This window comes from Mchenga conophoros, linkage group LG7 (genome assembly GCF_057382185.1).
Source record: "Mchenga conophoros isolate Kocher_MC1m ecotype Shallow Benthic linkage group LG7, M_conophoros_male_GT1.1, whole genome shotgun sequence".
In the NCBI taxonomy this organism is placed as follows: Eukaryota; Metazoa; Chordata; class Actinopteri; order Cichliformes; family Cichlidae; genus Mchenga; species Mchenga conophoros.
This window is the reverse complement of record NC_140532.1, coordinates 54,274,956-54,294,537: the sequence shown is the minus strand read 5'-3', so window position 1 is coordinate 54,294,537 and position 19,582 is coordinate 54,274,956. Positions and strand designations below refer to the sequence as shown.

The following is a 19,582-nucleotide window of genomic DNA, read 5'->3' as shown; positions in this document are numbered from 1 at the left end:
GGGCCAGGACGGAGGGCTCGGAACAGAAAACAAAAGAAGAGCACGGCAAACACCGGCGCCCAAGAAAACAACCAAAACAACCCAAACACAGAGCAGTTCAGGGGGCCGACCGTGCGGAAGGCAATGGCGGCGATGCGGAAACAGTTCAGGAGGCCGGCCGCGCGCAAGGCAACGGCGGCGGCGAAGGAGACGACGGAGCAGTTCAGGGGGCCGACCGCGCGCAAGGCAGCGGCGGCGGCGAAGGAGACGACGGAGCAGTTCAGGGGGCCGACCGCGCGCAAGGCAGCGGCGGCGGCGAAGGAGGAGACGACGGAGCAGTTCAGGGGGCCGACCGCGCGCAAGGCAGCGGCGGCGGCGAAGGAGGAGACGACGGAGCAGTTCAGGGGGCCGACCGCGCGCAAGGCAGCGGCGGCGGCGAAGGAGGAGACGACGGAGCAGTTCAGGGGGCCGACCGCGCGCAAGGCAGCGGCGGCGGCGAAGGAGACGACGGAGCAGTTCAGGGGGCCGACCGCGCGGAAGGCAGCGGCGGCCCCCCAGTCTCAGGCGTGCTGGCCATGGCCTGGTGGGCACAGGACCAGACGAGGACGCAGACTCGGAGGCCGGACCAGACGAGGACGCAGACTCGGAGGTGTTACTGTTCACATTACCATCCGTAGCACAAAACACAGCCCCTGAACGAATAGTCCCACGGTTCGACACAGAAAAAGAGTCCTTACTCACCACAGCCGGCGATGTACAAGTCTGAATGTCCGGCTGTGGGGTGGCGCGCTGGCGGCGTGATCGTCGTTTCTTTTTTGATGATGGCTCTGACGGGCCGAGCGGCTCCACATCCGGCCCTTCAGGCAGGTGGGTAGTAGCAGCTGGGGGATGAAGGTGGAGCTCGTTGTGGATTAAATCCTGTTCGAGTGGGTGGAGCGCACTGAGTAGCCAGGGAAGACCAGAGATTAAACGCTGTAGTTTGGTTTCCACAGCACGGCGAAATTCCTTCCCCTCATGTTCGAGCCACAGATGCAGGAGTCTTTCCACGGAGTAGATAATGTCCAGACGCAGTTCTTCTGGTGGGTTGAGTGCTGCTGGGTCCATATCTGGTCGCGTCGTACTGTCATGAATCGCTGTGCGGCAGGCAGGAGTTGGACCCAAAGTGCAGGACTCACAGACTCAGGGAGGTGAACTCAAAACTCAGCTTTATTTGCTGGCAGGGAAAAAACATACAAACTAATCTAAACTGGGAACTTGGAAAACTCACAGAGAGACACACACACAGGGAGATCCACACAGCAAGAGGGATGACGCAACACTGACTCAGAGAAACACAGGGTTTAAATACACTGGGAAGTAACGAGGGGAATGAGACACAGAAGGAGGGCACAGCTGGGAGAAATCAGGACTGACGAGACAAGCAAAGCAGGACGCATTCACATGAGACACGGACCATCAAAGTAAAACAGGAAGTATCACACAGAGACGCGAACTTGACACAGTGGAGACAGCAACTAAGAAATACAGAGACATAAACCATAAGGCAGAGGTCTAAGAACCAAAATACACAGGGAAATACTCAGCTGGGAACACAAGAGACTAGACTAGAGAGAGTAACAAAAAACCAACCATGAGAACATAATGCACAATGCAGAGTGACAGAAAACAAGAAACTCAAACATGCAAAGACACAATTACACAGAACAGAGGGGACACAGAGAGACATGAAGGGCAAGGGATCAAAACTAGAAGCCATAGAATAAATCACACACAAGTACAATAATACAAAAATCACAAAGAACTAAAAACGCTGGGTCAGGAGACCCAGGACCGTGACACACAGTTAGAATTGTGAAGATTGTGTTTCTGTTTAAAAAATCCTGAATCTAATTGTGTTTAAATAACTGTGGTGCAGGATTTTTGCTTTGCGTTTAATGCAAAAAAAAAAATACATGCATGTATTTAATCACAGCTTCTCAGACTGTCAACAGTTACTGTTGGTGGTGGTGAGCGTCCCGTAACGCTAAATGTATTCCTTTCTAGAAAAAGATCAATTTCTAATCATTTACTTGTCATTTAATAATAACATTTTCTGCATAAATGCCTTGGTGACAATCTAATCATGGTTTCTTTCTTTAGTGAATCAACCAGTGGTTGGCAAAATATATATCATGAACTTAACGTCAGAGAGCTTTTCAATCCTCTGGAATGGCACTGAAGGAGAGTTTGATGGTTTTGTCCTGGAGATAATTGATTCTGATTGGCTGATGGAGCCAAAGGAGTATAACATATCCCATGATGTAAAGTCCTATGATGTCACAGGGCTCAGGCCCAGCACTGATTACATAGCCTACCTCTATGGAACGTACAAGGGATCCAGAACGAGTGCAGTCAGTATTGTTGCATCGACAGGTAATCGGTTTTATGTGTATCAAATCATTAGTCTCCAAGAGAATTGTTGTTACCTTCACTCTAAAGTTGACTTGGGTTTTAAAGTGACAAATACATGTGTTATCTTTTTTTTAATAAATGCATATATTTTATATTTTCTCTCCCCTGTAGCTGAAGAGCCTGATTTGTCCAAGCTAGTTGTTTCTAACATTACCTCAGACAGATTCTCTCTGTCTTGGCGGACAAGAGAGAAGGCTTTTGATAAGTTTATAGTAGAAGTCAGAGAGTCTGCTTTGCCCTCGCAGGCAATGGGGCGCGCTCTGCCTGGAGATGTGCGCTCCACAGTAATGGCGGGGCTCAAAGCGAGCACGGGCTACAACATAAAGCTGTATGCCACTGGTGTTGATGGCCAGAACACACAACCCCTATTTGCTGTAGCTACAACAGGTATCACATGACTTGCATTTCTTGACACTGGACATGCCGCCTACATTGTTATGTACATGTATGCAGGACGACATAACTGAAAAGCCATGTTCTTTTTTTATTCAGAGGACATCCCACAGTTGGGGCCCATAGCTGCTTCATCTGCGAGTCCACATAACCTCAGCTTGTCCTGGAGCACTGTGTCAGGTCATTTTGATGGCTTTGTTATCCGAGTCAGTGATTCTGAGCAGCAGTCTGAGACACTGGAGTTCAGATTGCCTGGTGATGTCCGTAACATTACAGTCACTAACCTGATGGATGCTACAGGCTATGATATTGAACTATACGGTATTTCTCATGGGCGTCACACCCCCACAGTGTTAGCCCACGCTGTCACAGGTACTACGTATTTTACTCATATCTTTTATTCTAATACTTCAAGTATACTTTTTTCCACCAAAACTAAAAAGGAATTTAGCTCCTTTTATCAGTTTAACTTAGCAGAATAATTAAATGAATTCAATATGCAGGTCAAAATCCCAAAACACCTTAAGAGCAAAGCGGACATGCATCACAAGCAGCTTTTGGTTTTTTTTCTGACGCTCATAATCAGCAAGTATTTGTTGATGCTTGAAACATTCATAGTCAGTTTAAAACAGATGTGGTGTCGAACTCCAGGCCTCGAGGGGCCGTGTCCTGCAGGTTTTAGATGTGTCCTTGATCCAACACAGCCGATTTAAATGCCAAACGACCTCCTCAACATGTCTTGTAGTTCTCCAGAGGCCTGGTAATGAGCTGTTCATTTGATTCAGGTGTGTTGACCCAGGGTGAGATCTAAAACCTGCAGGACACCGGCCCTCGTGGCCTGGAGTTCAACACCCCTGACTAGGGAAACCAGTATGGAAGTGCTTTAAACCTGCATTCTATTTAATGGCCACCAGAGGGCAAACCATCACGTTTCAAAAAGCCTCAAGACTCAATAGGAAAATGGCACAATGCCCTCTTCCTGTATGAGTGCAATAAACCTTTTTACTTAAAACTTCTTGGGCTTCAAGCCATTCTGAATATTTTACGCCCATTTTGAAAATAATGGTCATTCAAATAGTGAGAAAGAAGGATAATCGTTTAGGATACGCTAACAGCTTGTAATGGATACATGCACCTTTTAACCATCTTTCACTCCAACTTATTAAACAACCAAAGAGCTAGACAGAATTTAGAAACCCAACTCTTAACCTTTTCCACCCTAACCGGAGAAGTTATAAACCATTTTTATGTGTTAATAATCATCCACCTGGCTTGTCCTCAGAATTTGAAGTTGATTTCTTTGACTTTTTATCTGATTTATAAAAAGTTCAGATAAAACAGTTATTTCAGGCAAGTTTAACATCCATGTAGTTGTTCAAAATGACAGCCTCATATAGTTTTTTATTAGGTTTTAGTGGCTTCTCTCAAAGTGGAGCCCTCCCACGCGCCACGTTAATGTTAGAGAGGAAATATTATCTTACTAATTTAGAAGATCTTTGTTTGGCCTCAAAATAGTTCTTGTAAGAGTAGCTGACAAACAGTTAACTGGTCATTTGCAAAACAATGGTTTATTTCAAGAGTTTCATTCAGGATTTAGAGTGCATCATAGCACAGAAACAGAGCTACTAAAGGTTTTGAATGATCTTTTTATGGCCTTTGACAGTGGGCTCATCTCTGTGCTTGTCCTGTCAGACCTCAGTCCAGCAATATTTTAAAACATGTGCAGGTATTAAAGTTACAATGCTGCAGTGATTTAGCTCGTATCTCTCAAATAGACTCCAATTTATTCAACTAAATGGCTAGTCTTCTTCCCACAAAGACGTTATTCACAAAGGATTTTTTGCTGGGACCAATTACATTTACATACCTATTATTAGGAAACACTGCATACATTTTAATTTCTATGCAGATGACACCCAGGTTTATCTAAATATAAACTACAGACTTAAAGGTATGGATGACCTCTAATTTCCTACTTTTAAATTCAGATAAAAATGAGGTTATTGTAGTCATTCCTAAAACAGATATTTGCGTTAGATGACGTTACCTTGGCCTCCAGTAACACTGTGAGGCACCTTCAGCATGCACATTAAACAAATGTAGAGGACTACCTACATTCATTTTCACAATATTGCTAAATTCTGAATCATCCTGTCTCAGAGTGATAAAGCTAGTTCATGCATTTATTACTTCCAGGCTGGACTTTTGTAGTTCATTATAATCAGGTCACTCTAAAAGCTCCTTCAAAAACCTTCAGTTGACCACTGCAGTGAGAGTACCCATTAGGACGAGAAGGAGAGAGGATATTTCTCCCATAATAGCTTCTCTTTGTTGGCTGTCTGTTCAGAGCTGAATTTAAAATCCTTCCCGTCATGCGCAAAATAACAATAATGAATATTCAGGCCCTGACATATTTTAACCCTAACAGAGCATTTTGCTCTCAAAATTGTCCCCACAGTTTTCAAAAGTAAAATCGGAACCAGAGCCTTCAGCTATCAGACTTTACTATGGAACCAGCTCTCAGTTTGGATTCAGTATATAGACACTTACTCTACTTTTATTAGGCTTAAAACCTTATAGTTTGGGTCAGGTCAAGTTAAGGAAGCTTTGGCTACTGGGGGCTTTCAATTAAGCATTGAGGGATAGGGAATAACACCTCCCACAACCAACTGAAAACCAGTTAGGGAATTTGCATTTTTCTCTAAGACCCATGTAATTTGGGCTTCAACTTCCAACAGCACTGGAATACTTCTTTTTTTCCTCAGCAACTATTGGTTGCCAGTAGAAGTCTCTAGGACTGTGTTACTGGGGCCTTAAGTGGCTGCTGGCTACAACCGTCTGTGTCAGCATATCTGCCAGTCAAAGTGAGCAACGTACGTGCAATTGTCATGAAGAAAACCAATACACAAAGACACCAAAATTGCATTTGTTTCGTGCTCTAACTCAGTCTTAAGTGGCCATTCAAGGAACTGCATTTTTTAGCACTTCTGTGTTTGCCACTTTAGATAGTGTGAGGACAAAGTACTAAATTATGATGCATGCTAGATTTGCCCTTAGTGTGTTTTGGCCTATAACTATTACCTTGTAAAAGAACTGTGTCTGTATTTGCTTTTGCAACCATTGCACACGTTATCCTCCTAATGAAGTCTCGTCCCCCTCCTGCCCTTCCCCCTCCCCCCACACACACTCCTTCCTCCCATTCAATTAAACCCACATTCCTCTCAGCTCCTTTGCCTAAAGTGGAAAACTTGACCATTTCCAACATAACCCCCTATGGCTTCCGTGTGTCGTGGGGGGTGAAGCATCAGCTACCGCAGGATAATCTAACCCCCTCTAGTGGTGGCTTCAGCCATTTCCACATAGTGGTGACAGACTCTGGCTGGCTGCTGAAGGCTCAGGAGTTCACTGTGCCAGGAAACCAAAGTCACCTGGACATCGGGGGCCTCATTACCGGCATAGGCTATGAGGTCCGACTGACAGGGGTGTCAGAGTCAGGGCTTCTCTCTCGGCCTCTGACTGCAGTGGCTGTGACAGGTACAACTCAGTGCACTGTAAGCCCTCCTGTCTTACTACAAAGTCCAGTGTCTGACTTTGTTGAAGCTACCATGGGTGTATACGTGTATAACTATTATAACCATTTCAGCTCTGCAGTTTCACTATCACAACCTGGTGCAGTTCTGTGATATTTACTAATCACTGATATTCATTTCACGCAACAAAAGACATTGTGTAACAAAATTAGCCTGAGGACGGATACATCTAACTCAGTGCCACGTTTTGATGGTGAGACTTCAGTTCAGTACTCTTACCTAACCCTAACTCAGATGACCTTTTTTTCCAGTATGACCTCACTTTTCCTTGGTTTTAAGCATCTCCTTGGTATGCAGCTGTGTCACCGAGAGGAAGAGGTGTTGAGCTCCCGTCTGTTTCTTCTTACCTCCAAAATATGAGCAAGCACATTTGTTTGTCTTCATATTTTAAAATGTGTTTTCCTTCGCATTTTTAATCGCTGATAGTCAGACAGATATCTATGGACAAAATCCAATTATTGCACCATGTTACTCCCTAGTGAGGCTGGTTTGTAGATCAGGTTCAAACTCCCTGGATGGATATGAACCACTCAATCGAAAATGACATTTTCATATGGAGGAAAACACGGATAAATCATCAGATATTCTGAGCATGAAATGTCTGTTGATTTAGCTTCTAATCTCGTTTGTCACCTGCCATTACTTTTAAATGCACTGAATGCATCCAGGCTGGCCTTGAGGACGCATTTCAACAAGTGTATGCTGAAATCCTTCCGAAAGAATCCTTCTGTTGACTGACATCTACAAAAAGCATCTTGTCTTTTCATTCAAGCGTATGCCTCTGTAGTCCATGCGCTGTATTTTTTACTGATTAACACTAATGGATGCCTAAGCATGGCAGATTGGTGGCGGTGGACAAGAAGGCCCTCAGGCTGGAACCTAATCCTGTCTTGCCCGATTTCTGACCTCTTCCAAACTGATCCCTGTGGGTGTTTCTCAGAACGTGATGAATATTGCTGGGAAATCACCAGACGCGCTGCAAGGTTAATGTTTCCCTGTTTAACCAGAGGCTGAGCCAGAAGTGGAGCATCTCTTTGTCTCAGACGTCACAGCTGACAGTTTCCGTCTGACGTGGACTGCCAATGAAGATCTGTTTGACCGATTTGTGATCAAAATAAGAGACAGCAAAAGGTTAGCCCATCCTCAAGAGCACAGCGTCCGTGGCGATGAACGAACCAAGGTCATAACCGGACTTATGGGTGGCTCCGAGTATGAAATCGAGCTTTACGGTGCCACACTGGATCGACGCTCCCAACCTATTACAGGGGTTGTTCAGACAGGTATACTGAAAAACTGTAGAGTGTGCAGTCTCATGTTAACTACCAAACTTTCTGAGTTTTCAGTGCGACATTCGACTTCAGAGAACTCAACCCAGTGTCCCACTAATCATCTTTATTCCTCTGGTTTCTTTGAAACTTCACGTCTGTCGAAAAACGTCCTTTTGGGAAAAACTGTGTTTTCACATACTTACTTACGATACTTACAGTTTTTACTTTGCTTTTTTGCTCTCTGCGCAAATCCATTTGCTTTTTGCTAGGCCTCAGCACTCCCAGAGGACTTCACTTCTCTGAAGTGACTGACTCTTCAGCCGTAGTTCACTGGTCCATGCCTCGCTCTCCGGTGGATAACTACCGCATCACCTATGTGCCATTTGAAGGAGGTAAGAGGTCAATCATTGTTTATACAAGTTACATTTAAGGTTGAATTTAATTAAACAGTTTTAATTTTAGCTTCGTTGTTGTGTCCGTGTTCATCAGATATACTGATGTTGACATGTCAGAAACATGCATGTGATAATATCAAAAATAATCCACTTATCAGTTCAGTTTCACTTTCTAATTTCAGAAACAGACTTTCAGTAACAGCGTTCACTTCTCTGTGCAGCTCTCACACAGTCAGAATGTGAAGAAGAGCGACTCTCTTCCAGGTAGCAAACCCGCTAAACTAGGCTCAGTGTAACGCTGCTAAGCACTGAAAACAGGCGGACCGCTGAGGACTTTATTTGCATGTCATTTGTTGTGTGCTCTTGTGTTTCCATACTGTTCGAACTACAGTAATGGCTGGCATTCTGTTAAAATACTGCTGTGCAATGCACATTGACTCACAGGTGTGATGAATTCTTAATTCTGTACAGATCAGTGACATTTATTAATGCTTATTTGGTCGAGGTTTTTTATTTATTTATTAATGCACCGTTCAAGATAATAGTGAATTAAAATCTTTTTGATGTTCTGTTGGTACTTCTGGTGCGTTACCATGCTAATGGCGTCACACTGGCAAACATTTGGTCCAGTAAACAATGAATTTTATACATTTAAATGTATAAAATATCAAAAAGTCTATAGATATCACTTTTCAATAAATCTGAAAAAATGTATCAACTCCTCTGACATCAGTGATACTGATGCTTTTCTAGTCTCTGGAAAACTTAAATTTTCCATGATTTTTTAAATCCATGTCAGTGACATTCCCCATCGGGCTTAGGAGCAAAACTTCTAACATGCTAATCTAAGATTGCAAACATTGTAAATATCTTGAGGAAAATTCTTTTACTTTATTCAAGAGGATGGTTCTTTTGTTTGAAAACGTGTGCTTTCATTTTCATCTTTAGCTACTCAGTGATCTTCCCAGAACTGAAATGATCCCTCCCTGTATGCAGATTTGTTCTGCTCTTGCTCAAAGCTGCACGCCTGCACTCAAGTCACATGCCTATCATGTGCTGCTTGTACAGAGTTCCTGTGCTTCTGCTATAGCCCTTCATCCTGCCTTTCTTTCTGACAGCTGATTGGTTAGTGGGCTCACCAGATGAAATTAAGGCCTTTAACAGCATGTCCTTGGTTCAATCACTGGTCAACCTTTTACCATAGTTCAGTGACAGAGTCACATAGTTGTCGAGCTATTCTAAAAATGGTGCAATATGTTTATTGTCAATGCAAAATCTGTACAAGAGGGAGCTATATATCAAAGTTCAGAAAGAAAGGAAATATAAACCCTTTTCAAGGTAAAATACCTGCTCAGGCTAACCGGGAACGTCTCACTGTCAACATCATTTGATACTATTGGCACTGCACTACTTGGAGATTTTTCATCTTATAAAAATATTTTTTTAAGAAGACCAATTTCCAGCTCAATATTTTTTTATCCACTCTGCCAGAGTAGTTGTGCATGATTCAGTTCAATATAATAGTTATTTACTTGATGCAGCCCCTCAGTTCACCCAGTCTGTGAAAGAAGGTCCCTTCCCTTTAAGCCAACTTTCTTTCAGCAGGTGGGTAAGGTTACTGTTTAAACTGTCACAACCTGCTAATCGAGCCACTCGCTATGCAATCAGTGAGACTCAAGAGCAGACACACAGCGTTTTGTGCAGTCTGAAGTCTGAGCCTTTGACTCACAGGGATTACTTACAAATCTACTGACCACATTATTAGAAACTTTAGCCATATTTAATATCCATCAATGGAGCCCACTAATGAAATATGCAATAAATCCTCTTTAATGATTGTTGCTTTTATTAGATAATAACAGATAGAAAGGAAATACCAAACAAGGTATTATTAATAATAATATTAATCAATTTTATTTAAGAGCACCTTTCAAGACACCCAAGGACACTTAACAACAGAATAAAACACATAGTGTAACAATGACAAAACGAAGAAAAAAGAAAAATATTTTGTATGCATGTATTTAGCTCTTGTGTCACGATTCATAGCACACAAAGATGATTTGTGAGTACATGAGCATGGATGAGAAGCTGAACACAGGAAATCTACGCACGCCTGATCTACAGAGTACAGACATGCAGTTTGGAGCAAGAGCAAATTTGTTTTTAGCTGCTAGTTTTGAGGAAGCTCACTTCATCATCATAAATCATAAAATATAGGACCATGCTCTTGAGTAATGAAAGTAATACACTATCATTAGCAATACGGCGCACTGTGATTGCAATCAGTTTGTCATTTTTTAGTTGACGTAAGCATTTATCTCAGCCTTACAAAGGCTTCTCTTGGCCTCAATCTCCAGTACTCAAACATTTATCACCACCCACCACAAAGTACGTGAAGAGCTTTAGTACATCTTGTTCAGTACAGTGGAAATACACCAATAGATAAAATCTGACACCTCTTGACAAGCTTGTCTTTGAATCAATAGTACATGTGTTTGTTCTCTCTCCCCCACAGGAAGCCAAATGACATTGACTGTAGATGGCAGCGTGTTCGAGGCTTTGCTTCCCAATATGATTCCCGGAAAGACGTACCAAGTAACCGTCAGTGCTCTGAAGGGTCTGGAGGAAAGTGACCCCAGCACAGACACTGTGACCACAGGTTGGCTTTTTTCTCTTATGCAGCCTTGACTCCGGCAATACTGGAGTCAGTTAAAAATGTACTGACCCCACACGTTTTCTCTGTGATCTTCCTCGTGCCCCGCAGGTTTGGACAGACCTCGTGGTCTTACTGTTATCAATGTCACGGACACTTCGGCCCTGTTGCTGTGGCAACCATCTGTCGCCACTGTTGATGGCTACATCATTACCTACAGTGCTGATTCTGGTGTGTCTCTGAGTTTAAACGAGCTTGCTTTCTGTTCATTTTAACTGACTTTGTATTGATTGCATAATTTAATTCCTGCCCTATAGTGTCCCCAACAGTGGAACACGTTTCTGGGAACATTGTGGAGTTTGAGATGAACTCCTTGGTTCCAGCAACCCACTACACCGTGGGAGTTCATGCTATGAAAGAAGCTCAGAGGAGTGCTTCTGCTGTTACCGAATTCACCACAGGTAAACACAGAAAGATGTCCAGATTGTATAAAAGTATTGCTTAATATAAAAGATGGGGAACACTCTATAATATGGCCTGTTACTAAAGATGTAATTCCCTGGAATTAAATGGAATTTCACTGTATTTTATTTGAAATTCTAATTTAATTATACAGTCCCGGTCAAAAGTTTAAGACCACTGGAAAAATGGCAGAAAATCCTATTTTGCATGGTTGGATCTTAACAAGGTTCCAAGAAGAACTTCAATATGCAACAACAAGAAATGGGAGTGAGACAAAACATGTTTTTGAGCATGCAATTTATTGACAACAACGCTTAAACTGAAGCAGGCTGCTTTACAGCTGATCAAAAGTTTAGGACCACATGCCTTTAAAAGGCCAAATCTGTGCAAAAATGTGGATTCATTGTCATTTTTTGGCAGGTAGTCACACTGTGATGACGTTCTCATGGCAAAGACAAAAAAACTTTCCTTTTTTGGACATAGTTGGGTTGTTAAACTGCATAACCAGGATCTCTCGCAGTGCGCCATCACTGCTGAGGTGGGACGCAGTAGGACAGTTATTTGGAATTTCTTAAATGATCCTGAGGATTATGGAACAAAAAAGTCAAGTGGAAGACCCAAAACAATTTCACCAGCACTGAGCCGGAGGATCCAATTGGCTGTCTGTCCATTACTGGTGCCGACTCCAGCCCCGAAACCATAATTTGTTCAATGTCATTTTCTGTAACTGTAGCAGTTCTTAACATTACTTACACATTACTTCAATTTCCACAAATTAAAATTATTTCTTTGTTTCTTGTTAAAGACTGACTTGTTACCACATTATTCTGGTGTACCTAGCTTTAAGAATTTGTATATATAATTACATTGTAATTTCAAACAAAATACAGCAAACTTCAATTTAATTACACCCATATTTCTGAGCCATATTATGAACAGTTTCCTGATGTGTTTATGGTCTCATTTGCTAATTTAAAGTCTTGTTTTTGTAATTTAGGGGCCTCATTAGAGTAAAAAAAAGATTAAAAGTAGCTTATTCTTCGAGGTGAATCTGCCTGTGATTGAAAAAATCCTGCCATAGAAACATCTGGTTTTCCCACGTCCCTGTCTATCTTTTATATGTAGTATATCAGCGTCAATATAACCTTAAGCAACATGCGCTGATTTCTTAACCACATCAGCTGTACCGAATGATTAATGTGATGCTGTATTTGCAGATGTGGACCCTCCTCGCGATCTGATAGCTATGAATATTCAAACTGACAGCGCCACTCTGAAGTGGAGACCACCTCATGCTGCTGTCACTGGATATATGCTCAGCTTCTCCTCTGCTGATGGAACAATCAGGGTACGTACATGCCCGTGTCATTTCATCGTTTGACAACAGATATGTTTTGCCGTGTTTCTCCAGTTTTTCTAACTGTCGTTGAAAGCGCAAGTTTCCGATCATTTAGTTATGCTGCAATAGGCCTGGGCTGCAGGGGGCTTCCCATAATGCTCTGAGAATTTCTCTTTTCACTCTCCATTTTGCATTTAGTTACTCTTCTCCACAGTGACTTTTTTGTCCTGTTTCCTTGCCTTGCCTGAGACAAAGTCTGCCAATGTCTTCCTGTTAAAAGGGTTTTTTTTCTTATCGCTGTTGCAAGGCTTCTTTGCTGAGAAAACCTTTATTTGTGAAATTTAAAAAGTAAAATCTGGAGCTCTGATAGATTGTTAGGTCCTAATGTGCATTTTGCACAACATTTCAGAAAACAGAAAAAAAACACAAACAATAAGAAATGATATCATGATGAGTTCTGGATGATTTCCAAGAGCTGCATGCCCTGAAACAGAAACAGACACAGTGCAGGATTCCTTCTCCTTTTTTTCACCATCTGTAGTTTATGAAATCCAGCTTATCAGTGTTCTTTGTTAAAATATTGCCTTACGCTTGCAATCTCGTCTTCTTTCTTTCAGTTTGAGGGAATAGTATAGAACAAGGAAATGACATCAACCCATCGTAATGCTCTTGGGTTCAATCCATTCCAATGTTCATGGTGTTGTCATGTTTTCTGAAATGTTTCTGTGTCCTGCACTTCGAGCCGCTATAGTAATCAGTTAAGAAATGCCATTGGTGTAAATAATGTGTGTGTCTTGCATGAATTCAGGAGGTGATGCTAAGCCCAACAGCATCATCTTACAGCATGTCGCAGCTCACTGGCTCCACGGAGTACAATGTGAGACTGCAGGCTGCCGCTGGAGCCCAGAGGAGTCGCCACGTGGCCACCGTCTTCACTACCCGTAAGCATTAAAACACACACAAACCTCTTCTTAATTAATGTGTACGTATAGCTGAAAATTGGGAGCACTGGACTTGTCGCTGCTTTCTCAGAAGTGAAGGGTTTGGCTGTTATGCAACAGTCCAGATGCACATTAGAAAGAGATCTTCTAATGTGCATTCCTTTCATTTGCACTGATATTGGAGCCAGATCACCTGTGCTTGTTTTTCTTTCTGTCTGAGCTCCAGATGGAATAACCTTCTTTCTCCTTTGTTTGGCCCTCCCCCGTTCCGTAGTTCTCTCTCAGGATGCTATATACAGCCTCATGCTTTGTTTATTTAACAGGGACGAAAAATAAGTGAGCGCATCCTTCAGGGTCTCTAACGCGATGCCTTTTTAATATGTGCTTTTCAGTCGGACAGTTGTACAGACGCCCACGGGACTGTGCTCAGATATTACTGAACGGAGAGACGACCGCTGGTCTGTATACCATCTATATTGGAGGAGAGGAGAGCCAGCCCATCCAGGTTTACTGTGACATGACCACAGATGGCGGAGGATGGCTGGTGAGGAAATCAGCCTTCTGGAATCCAAATAAAGCCCGTTTCACACCATTATTCAAGCTGAATCCTGATGATTCTGCTTATGTGGCACCTGTTTTTCTGATGACAAATGATAGACAGCACCACAGTGGCCTTAGCCTAGCTTCTTATGATTGTCGTGAAGCTGTTTTGACACTCATGAGAGTCGGTACTCTTCAGGTTTTCCTCAGACGCCAGAATGGAAAGCTGGAATTCTTCAGGAACTGGAAGAACTACACGGCTGGCTTTGGTAACATGAACGATGAGTTCTGGCTGGGTAAGCTCGCTCATTCTGGAGCCGTATTTGCTTTCTTTCCCTCACTCACTGCCCTCCTGACTCACACATATTAAACTTGGGTTGTAGGTCTCTCCAACCTCCATAAAATCACATCTTCAGGCCATTATGAGCTGCGAGTGGACTTGAGGGACAACGGGGAGAACGCCTACGCGCAATATGACAAGTTCACAATTGCAGAGCCAAGGACACGCTATAAAATCTACATAGGAACATATAGTGGAACAGCAGGTTGGTATCACTTTAATGAAATAGCCTGACATGTTGGGGAGTACGAGTATTAACTTTGTACTTTAACGTTAGACAAGAGAAGGGTATTCACTCTTGTTTCCTTCCAGTAAGTGTAATAAAGGCTCAGTTCAGTTGAACCTCTCAGAATAAGCAGATTTTTTTTGTCTAGTTTATTTAATGAAGCCAAATTTTATGTTTATACTGTCAATATTTTTTTGACTCACAGCCAATTAATTACAGAGTATTTGCTTGAAAGTTTACACTAATCCAGGTTGGAAAAAAACACTCACTCTGAGTGTCACAATATAAATTTTTCTTTTTGTTTAGCACTTTTGTTGGTTGCTCGATCTGTTCTGATGACACAGGAGAAATCCCTGAAAAGAGCATTTTGATCACCTTCAAAGGATTTAATAACCACGTGAAATAGCTGGCTCGTCAAAACAAATGGAAACTTCATAAAAGGTTTTATTGTTCGCAGCGCGTCTTCTGCTCGTAACTCCTCCTGTGTCAAAATAATGTTCCATTCTCGTCATATATTAACACTCGTGAATGTAGCTTTTGGCTGTGAAATGGAGAAACACCACTGGTGCTCACAAGTTCTTTGTAAAAGTTTGGCTGATAGTTTGATTCAAATATGAACACACAGAGGTCTGGATCACACCCACTGATCCGGATCAGTGAGTCTGAGCCAAGACACGAGGGCACTGCACTGAACACAACTGTCTCAGCAGCTATATCGCCCTCTTTAAAGTTTAATAAAGTGAATATAGGGACATAAAATCTTATGATCCTGAGACACTCAGTGATTCAGACGTAAGCACCACGAAAGATAAGATAAAACCAGATAAGATAAGAGGCTTTATTAGTCCCATTGTTGGGAAATTCAGATTGCTAGAGCAGCAGAATGAAGAGACCAGGAATAAATAGATGAAACAACAACGGAAGACAAATGTAAACTATACAAGGCAGAAGAAATATTATTTACATATATATATATGGATATGTAGATGTAGATGTGATACAGTGATACACTTGGCATTTCAGAAATATGTACAGTGTGTGGTGCATTTTCACGTGTACAGTCTGACAGCAGCTGGAAAGGAAGACCTCGGATATTTCTCCTTTGCACACCGTGGGTGCAGCAGCCTGTCACTGAAGGAGCTGCTCGGTGCTGTCAGGGTGACCTGCCTGGGGGTTGGAGGTGTTCTCTAGCAGGGATGACAGCTTAGCCATCATTCTGCTGTCACCCACCACCTCCGCTAGCATCCCAGAACAGAGCTGGCCTTCTTGATCAGCCAGTTCATTTTCTTCCTGTCTCCAGAGCAGATACTGCTGCCCTGCAGAGCAAACCATAAGTGAGGGTCGATGCAACCACAGAGTCATAGGAGGTCCTCAAGAGATGCCCCTGCTCTCCAAAAGAACCGAGTCTCCATAGCAGATACAGCCTGTTCTGTCCTTTCCTGCAGATGGCCTTTGTATTGTTAATCCAGTCTAGTTAGGGTGTTAGGTACTTATATAAGTCGATGCGCTCAGCATCCATTACCTGGATGTTCACGGGTGTAAGTCGAGGATGTTTGTACCTGATCTGTAGGCGGTTCTCCTGGTACCCGTCAACAAAGTAATTTCTCTGTACTCCCTGTTATCAGACCAACAACTGCTGAGTCATCCAAGAAATTTTGCAGGAAGCAGTGATCAGAGCTGCAGGTGAAGTCTTGTGGTGTATAAGGAGAATAGAATAGAACTGTTCCCCGAGGGGCGCCTGCAGAAGACCCTATCAGACACACACTTCTGGATCCTTACATACTGATGGCACTATGGACTACCTTGCCAGGTAGTCCAGGATCCACGTGGTGTTGGTTGACACCTGTGTACTCCTGCTTGTCCCTCAGGATTGTGGGTACAATGGTATTGAATGCACTGGAGAAGAAGAAAAAAGACATAATCTGGAAATACTAGAAAATGTGACACTATTCCCGTTTTGATCACATTTTGTCTGCACAGTTTATTAAAAAACAACAACAAATAATTCAAAAGAATTTTTTGGGGAATTTTTTTTTTTCAAAAGAAGTTTTCTGTCTTAAAACCTTGGGTTTATCTTTTGAAGTACAAACAAGCTCACAGCTGTTTCCTTAAAGACATAATTTAATCCTGCATTTTAAATCGTGCAATTTCGACAGTGACAAATATTCTCATTAAACTCTTGGCAATAAACTGAACGTATTTCCTAGAATGTCAAATTATTTCTAAGAAAAGTCACTTTTCATCAGACTGCCTTAACTGAATAATACTCATTTGTCCACCAGGTGACTCCATGACCTACCACCAGGGTCGGCCCTTCTCCACTTACGACAATGATAACGATATCGCTGTGACCAACTGCGCCTTGTCCTACAAAGGCGCCTTTTGGTATAAAAACTGTCACCGTGTCAACCTCATGGGGAAATATGGCGACAAAAGTCACAGTAAGGTACGAACGCTTTCACACGCATCGCAGAAAATGAAGTGGTAAACCATAACACGAGCCATAAGCAGTTGAATTATCTAATGAGAAAATCAGATTTTTCCCAGTGAAACTTGCTCCCTGCTCACTGCTGGATGTGCAGTTTAGGAAAAGCTGATGATTTGTATTGTTTGGGGGGGGGTTGTTGTTGTTTTTTCCACAGGGGATCAACTGGTTCCACTGGAAGGGCCACGAACACTCGATCCAGTTTGCAGAGATGAAGATAAGGCCGGCCAACTTCAGAAATTTTGAGAGCAGAAAAAAGCGATCATAGACTCATCAAGCCCTCTCTCCTTCACACCTCATCTCCAGGCATCAGCATCTGTGCTCCCCCATCTTTAAGACACACTCGAACACACGAACACACGTACAGGCAGTCACACCACGCTGTGACTGAGTTTTCAATGTGGGGAAAGACCCTGGAGGATCATTAACTGGGGGTTTTTTGTTGTTTTTTGTGTAGTTCTCCCGTGTGTGATTGTATATTTTTGCATTCCCAAAGAGAGTAGATGCTAAGTTTGATTCACGAACGGACATATATGTGTTGTTGGGACCAAACACCTGTAGAAAAATTTAAGTAAATTAATTAAAAAAATTAAAAATGGATCTGAAACGATTCACTGAATCAGTAACATGTCAAAAGGCACATCCCCTGAAGTCATGCATCAGAGCGTTCGCCTCATCCATCTCAAACGGAAACACTGACCAGGTTAGATGCATCACATGAAAACTTTAAAGCTTAAAAACTTAAATATTGTCATATGTTTACTGTACAAATCCACTTATCCTATCCCCCAAGAAGCTATTGAACTCTTGCTTGAATTTTGATTTACTTATTTTGATAGGAAAACAAAAAGACCTGATGCTCTGTAACCTTCAATACAAATAAAAGAAGATGTTAGTTTGATACAAGCGTGTGGTGGCTCTTCTTATTAGTGACCAGCTGAACCACGTCCACCCCAGCAGATGGCGGTGTTTGCTCTGTGCAGTACTGCACAGGGGCGCCCTGTGTGTTGCTGCTAAGTGCAGCTGAAGGACTAATATTACCAGGCAGCTGATGGTAAGTGTTAAAGATTATTCACAGTGGCCGTGGGTCTTAAAACAGTAAAAAGCACCAAATTTTAAAGGTCTTAAATTGCATTTATTCTTAGGTAGAGTAGCTTGGAAAATAACAGCAACATTCATTTATCAGGTGTAGTAGCAATTACTGTTAAACACAGCTCAGAAGGTCTGATAAAAAGTGTTTCATTGTTAATTAAAAAAAAGGGGGGGGGGGGGTTTAAAGACATGACTGGGGTTTGGTCTTTCTTTGATTCAATGTGTTACTAAAAGATCTTAATTTTAGGTTATTACCAGTTTGATGCTATTATAAATCTTTTTTAAATCTTTGCAGAAGGGCGTTTTGCTTTCGGTGACTGCATCTGTTCAACATGCCAAAGTTTAAAATGTGGTTTATCTTTTCTCTTTTGCAATTCAAGGCCTTTGGATCCCCCCCCCCCCCCCCCCCCCCAGCTCCAAGCCACACAAGGTTTGCAAAGTCAATACCTTTTCTGCAGTTGTCATCAAATCCAAATTTGATCGCCTCTTAAAAAAAGAAAAAGAAAAAAAAAAGACTTTGGAGTTGAAAGATTTGACTTTAATGAGAAAATCCAGTTAAAGATAATTGAGCCACATGCTCTACTTCCTGTCAAGGCTAGATATCTTTTTTCAACATTAGCACGTGGCCGAACGATCCGACCCTTCCTCGCAATCTGCAGCCACTTCTATGTCCTCTCTGCACCCTCTGGCACAGTTTGTTTGTTTTGCAGTCCAATTGAATGGGGACATTTTGGCCTCTTGCATCTGATCCTACAAGGGAATGATCGAAGAAACAGCTTCTGAGTATTGGTGTCCATGTCAGCCTTTGTGTGTGCTCACTGAAGACTGACGCTTTCAGTTGTTGGAAGTTTAGGATGTTGGAACTATATGTTTGAATATTACAATTAAGCATGCAAACCCCAGGACACGAGATGTCGGCTGGCACAGAGCTGGGAGTTTTCCATATTAAGTTCAAGATTTAGAAATAACTTCTGACCTGGATTTCTACTAATGCATGCTGCTAATATCTCATTTCATCCTGAGATGTTTCTAAATAAGGGCTCCACAAGTTGGACGTCCTTGTAATCTATCTCCAGACAGACTAAAGTGCTCAAGTAAAACCTTTCCAGGGATCCTAGTCTTCACTCTTTAGGAACTTGTGTTTGTCAATAACAGGCTAACATTTCCCATGGCAGAAGGGCTGATTGCAGACACAATAATGCAGATATTTTCTCAGATAGTTTAAGTGTTTACATCTCTGCCTGAAATCTGTCAGATTTTATAGAAAGCTATCCCAGAACAGGTTTAGCTTTCTACTGATGTTCTGAGTTCTTCAGGCTCTGACGAAGGAGATGGCAGGAAGTCCGCCACTTTGTTCCAGACTGAGATACTTGAGACAGTCAGAAGATGGATTGGTGTGAAATTTGTGGTCCCAGGAAGATAAAA

General features: G+C 42.3%; 1 protein-coding gene across 8 annotated transcripts in view; it reads left to right on the top strand.

The window, feature by feature from the left end:
* tnca (tenascin Ca) overlaps positions 1-17,971 on the top strand; it is a 58,816-nt gene extending 40,845 nt beyond the window's left edge. For 3 of the 8 annotated variants that reach the window (XM_085280205.1, XM_085280202.1, XM_085280203.1), the window contains 15 exons: positions 2,119-2,817; positions 2,923-3,195; positions 6,049-6,357; positions 7,421-7,693; positions 7,951-8,073; positions 10,595-10,738; positions 10,844-10,963; positions 11,050-11,193; positions 12,412-12,542; positions 13,342-13,474; positions 13,867-14,018; positions 14,214-14,310; positions 14,398-14,559; positions 16,863-17,026; positions 17,223-17,971. In XM_085280205.1, coding sequence (XP_085136331.1) covers positions 2,119-2,817; positions 2,923-3,195; positions 6,049-6,357; positions 7,421-7,693; positions 7,951-8,073; positions 10,595-10,738; positions 10,844-10,963; positions 11,050-11,193; positions 12,412-12,542; positions 13,342-13,474; positions 13,867-14,018; positions 14,214-14,310; positions 14,398-14,559; positions 16,863-17,026; positions 17,223-17,333 — 3,035 coding nt within the window. In that variant the 3' untranslated portion in view covers positions 17,334-17,971. The remainder of the gene's footprint in view (positions 1-2,118; positions 2,818-2,922; positions 3,196-6,048; positions 6,358-7,420; positions 7,694-7,950; positions 8,074-10,594; positions 10,739-10,843; positions 10,964-11,049; positions 11,194-12,411; positions 12,543-13,341; positions 13,475-13,866; positions 14,019-14,213; positions 14,311-14,397; positions 14,560-16,862; positions 17,027-17,222) is intronic. The other 5 variants (XM_085280208.1, XM_085280207.1, XM_085280206.1 and 2 more) reach the window with 3 other exon arrangements.
* Positions 17,972-19,582: the final 1,611 nt, after the last annotated feature.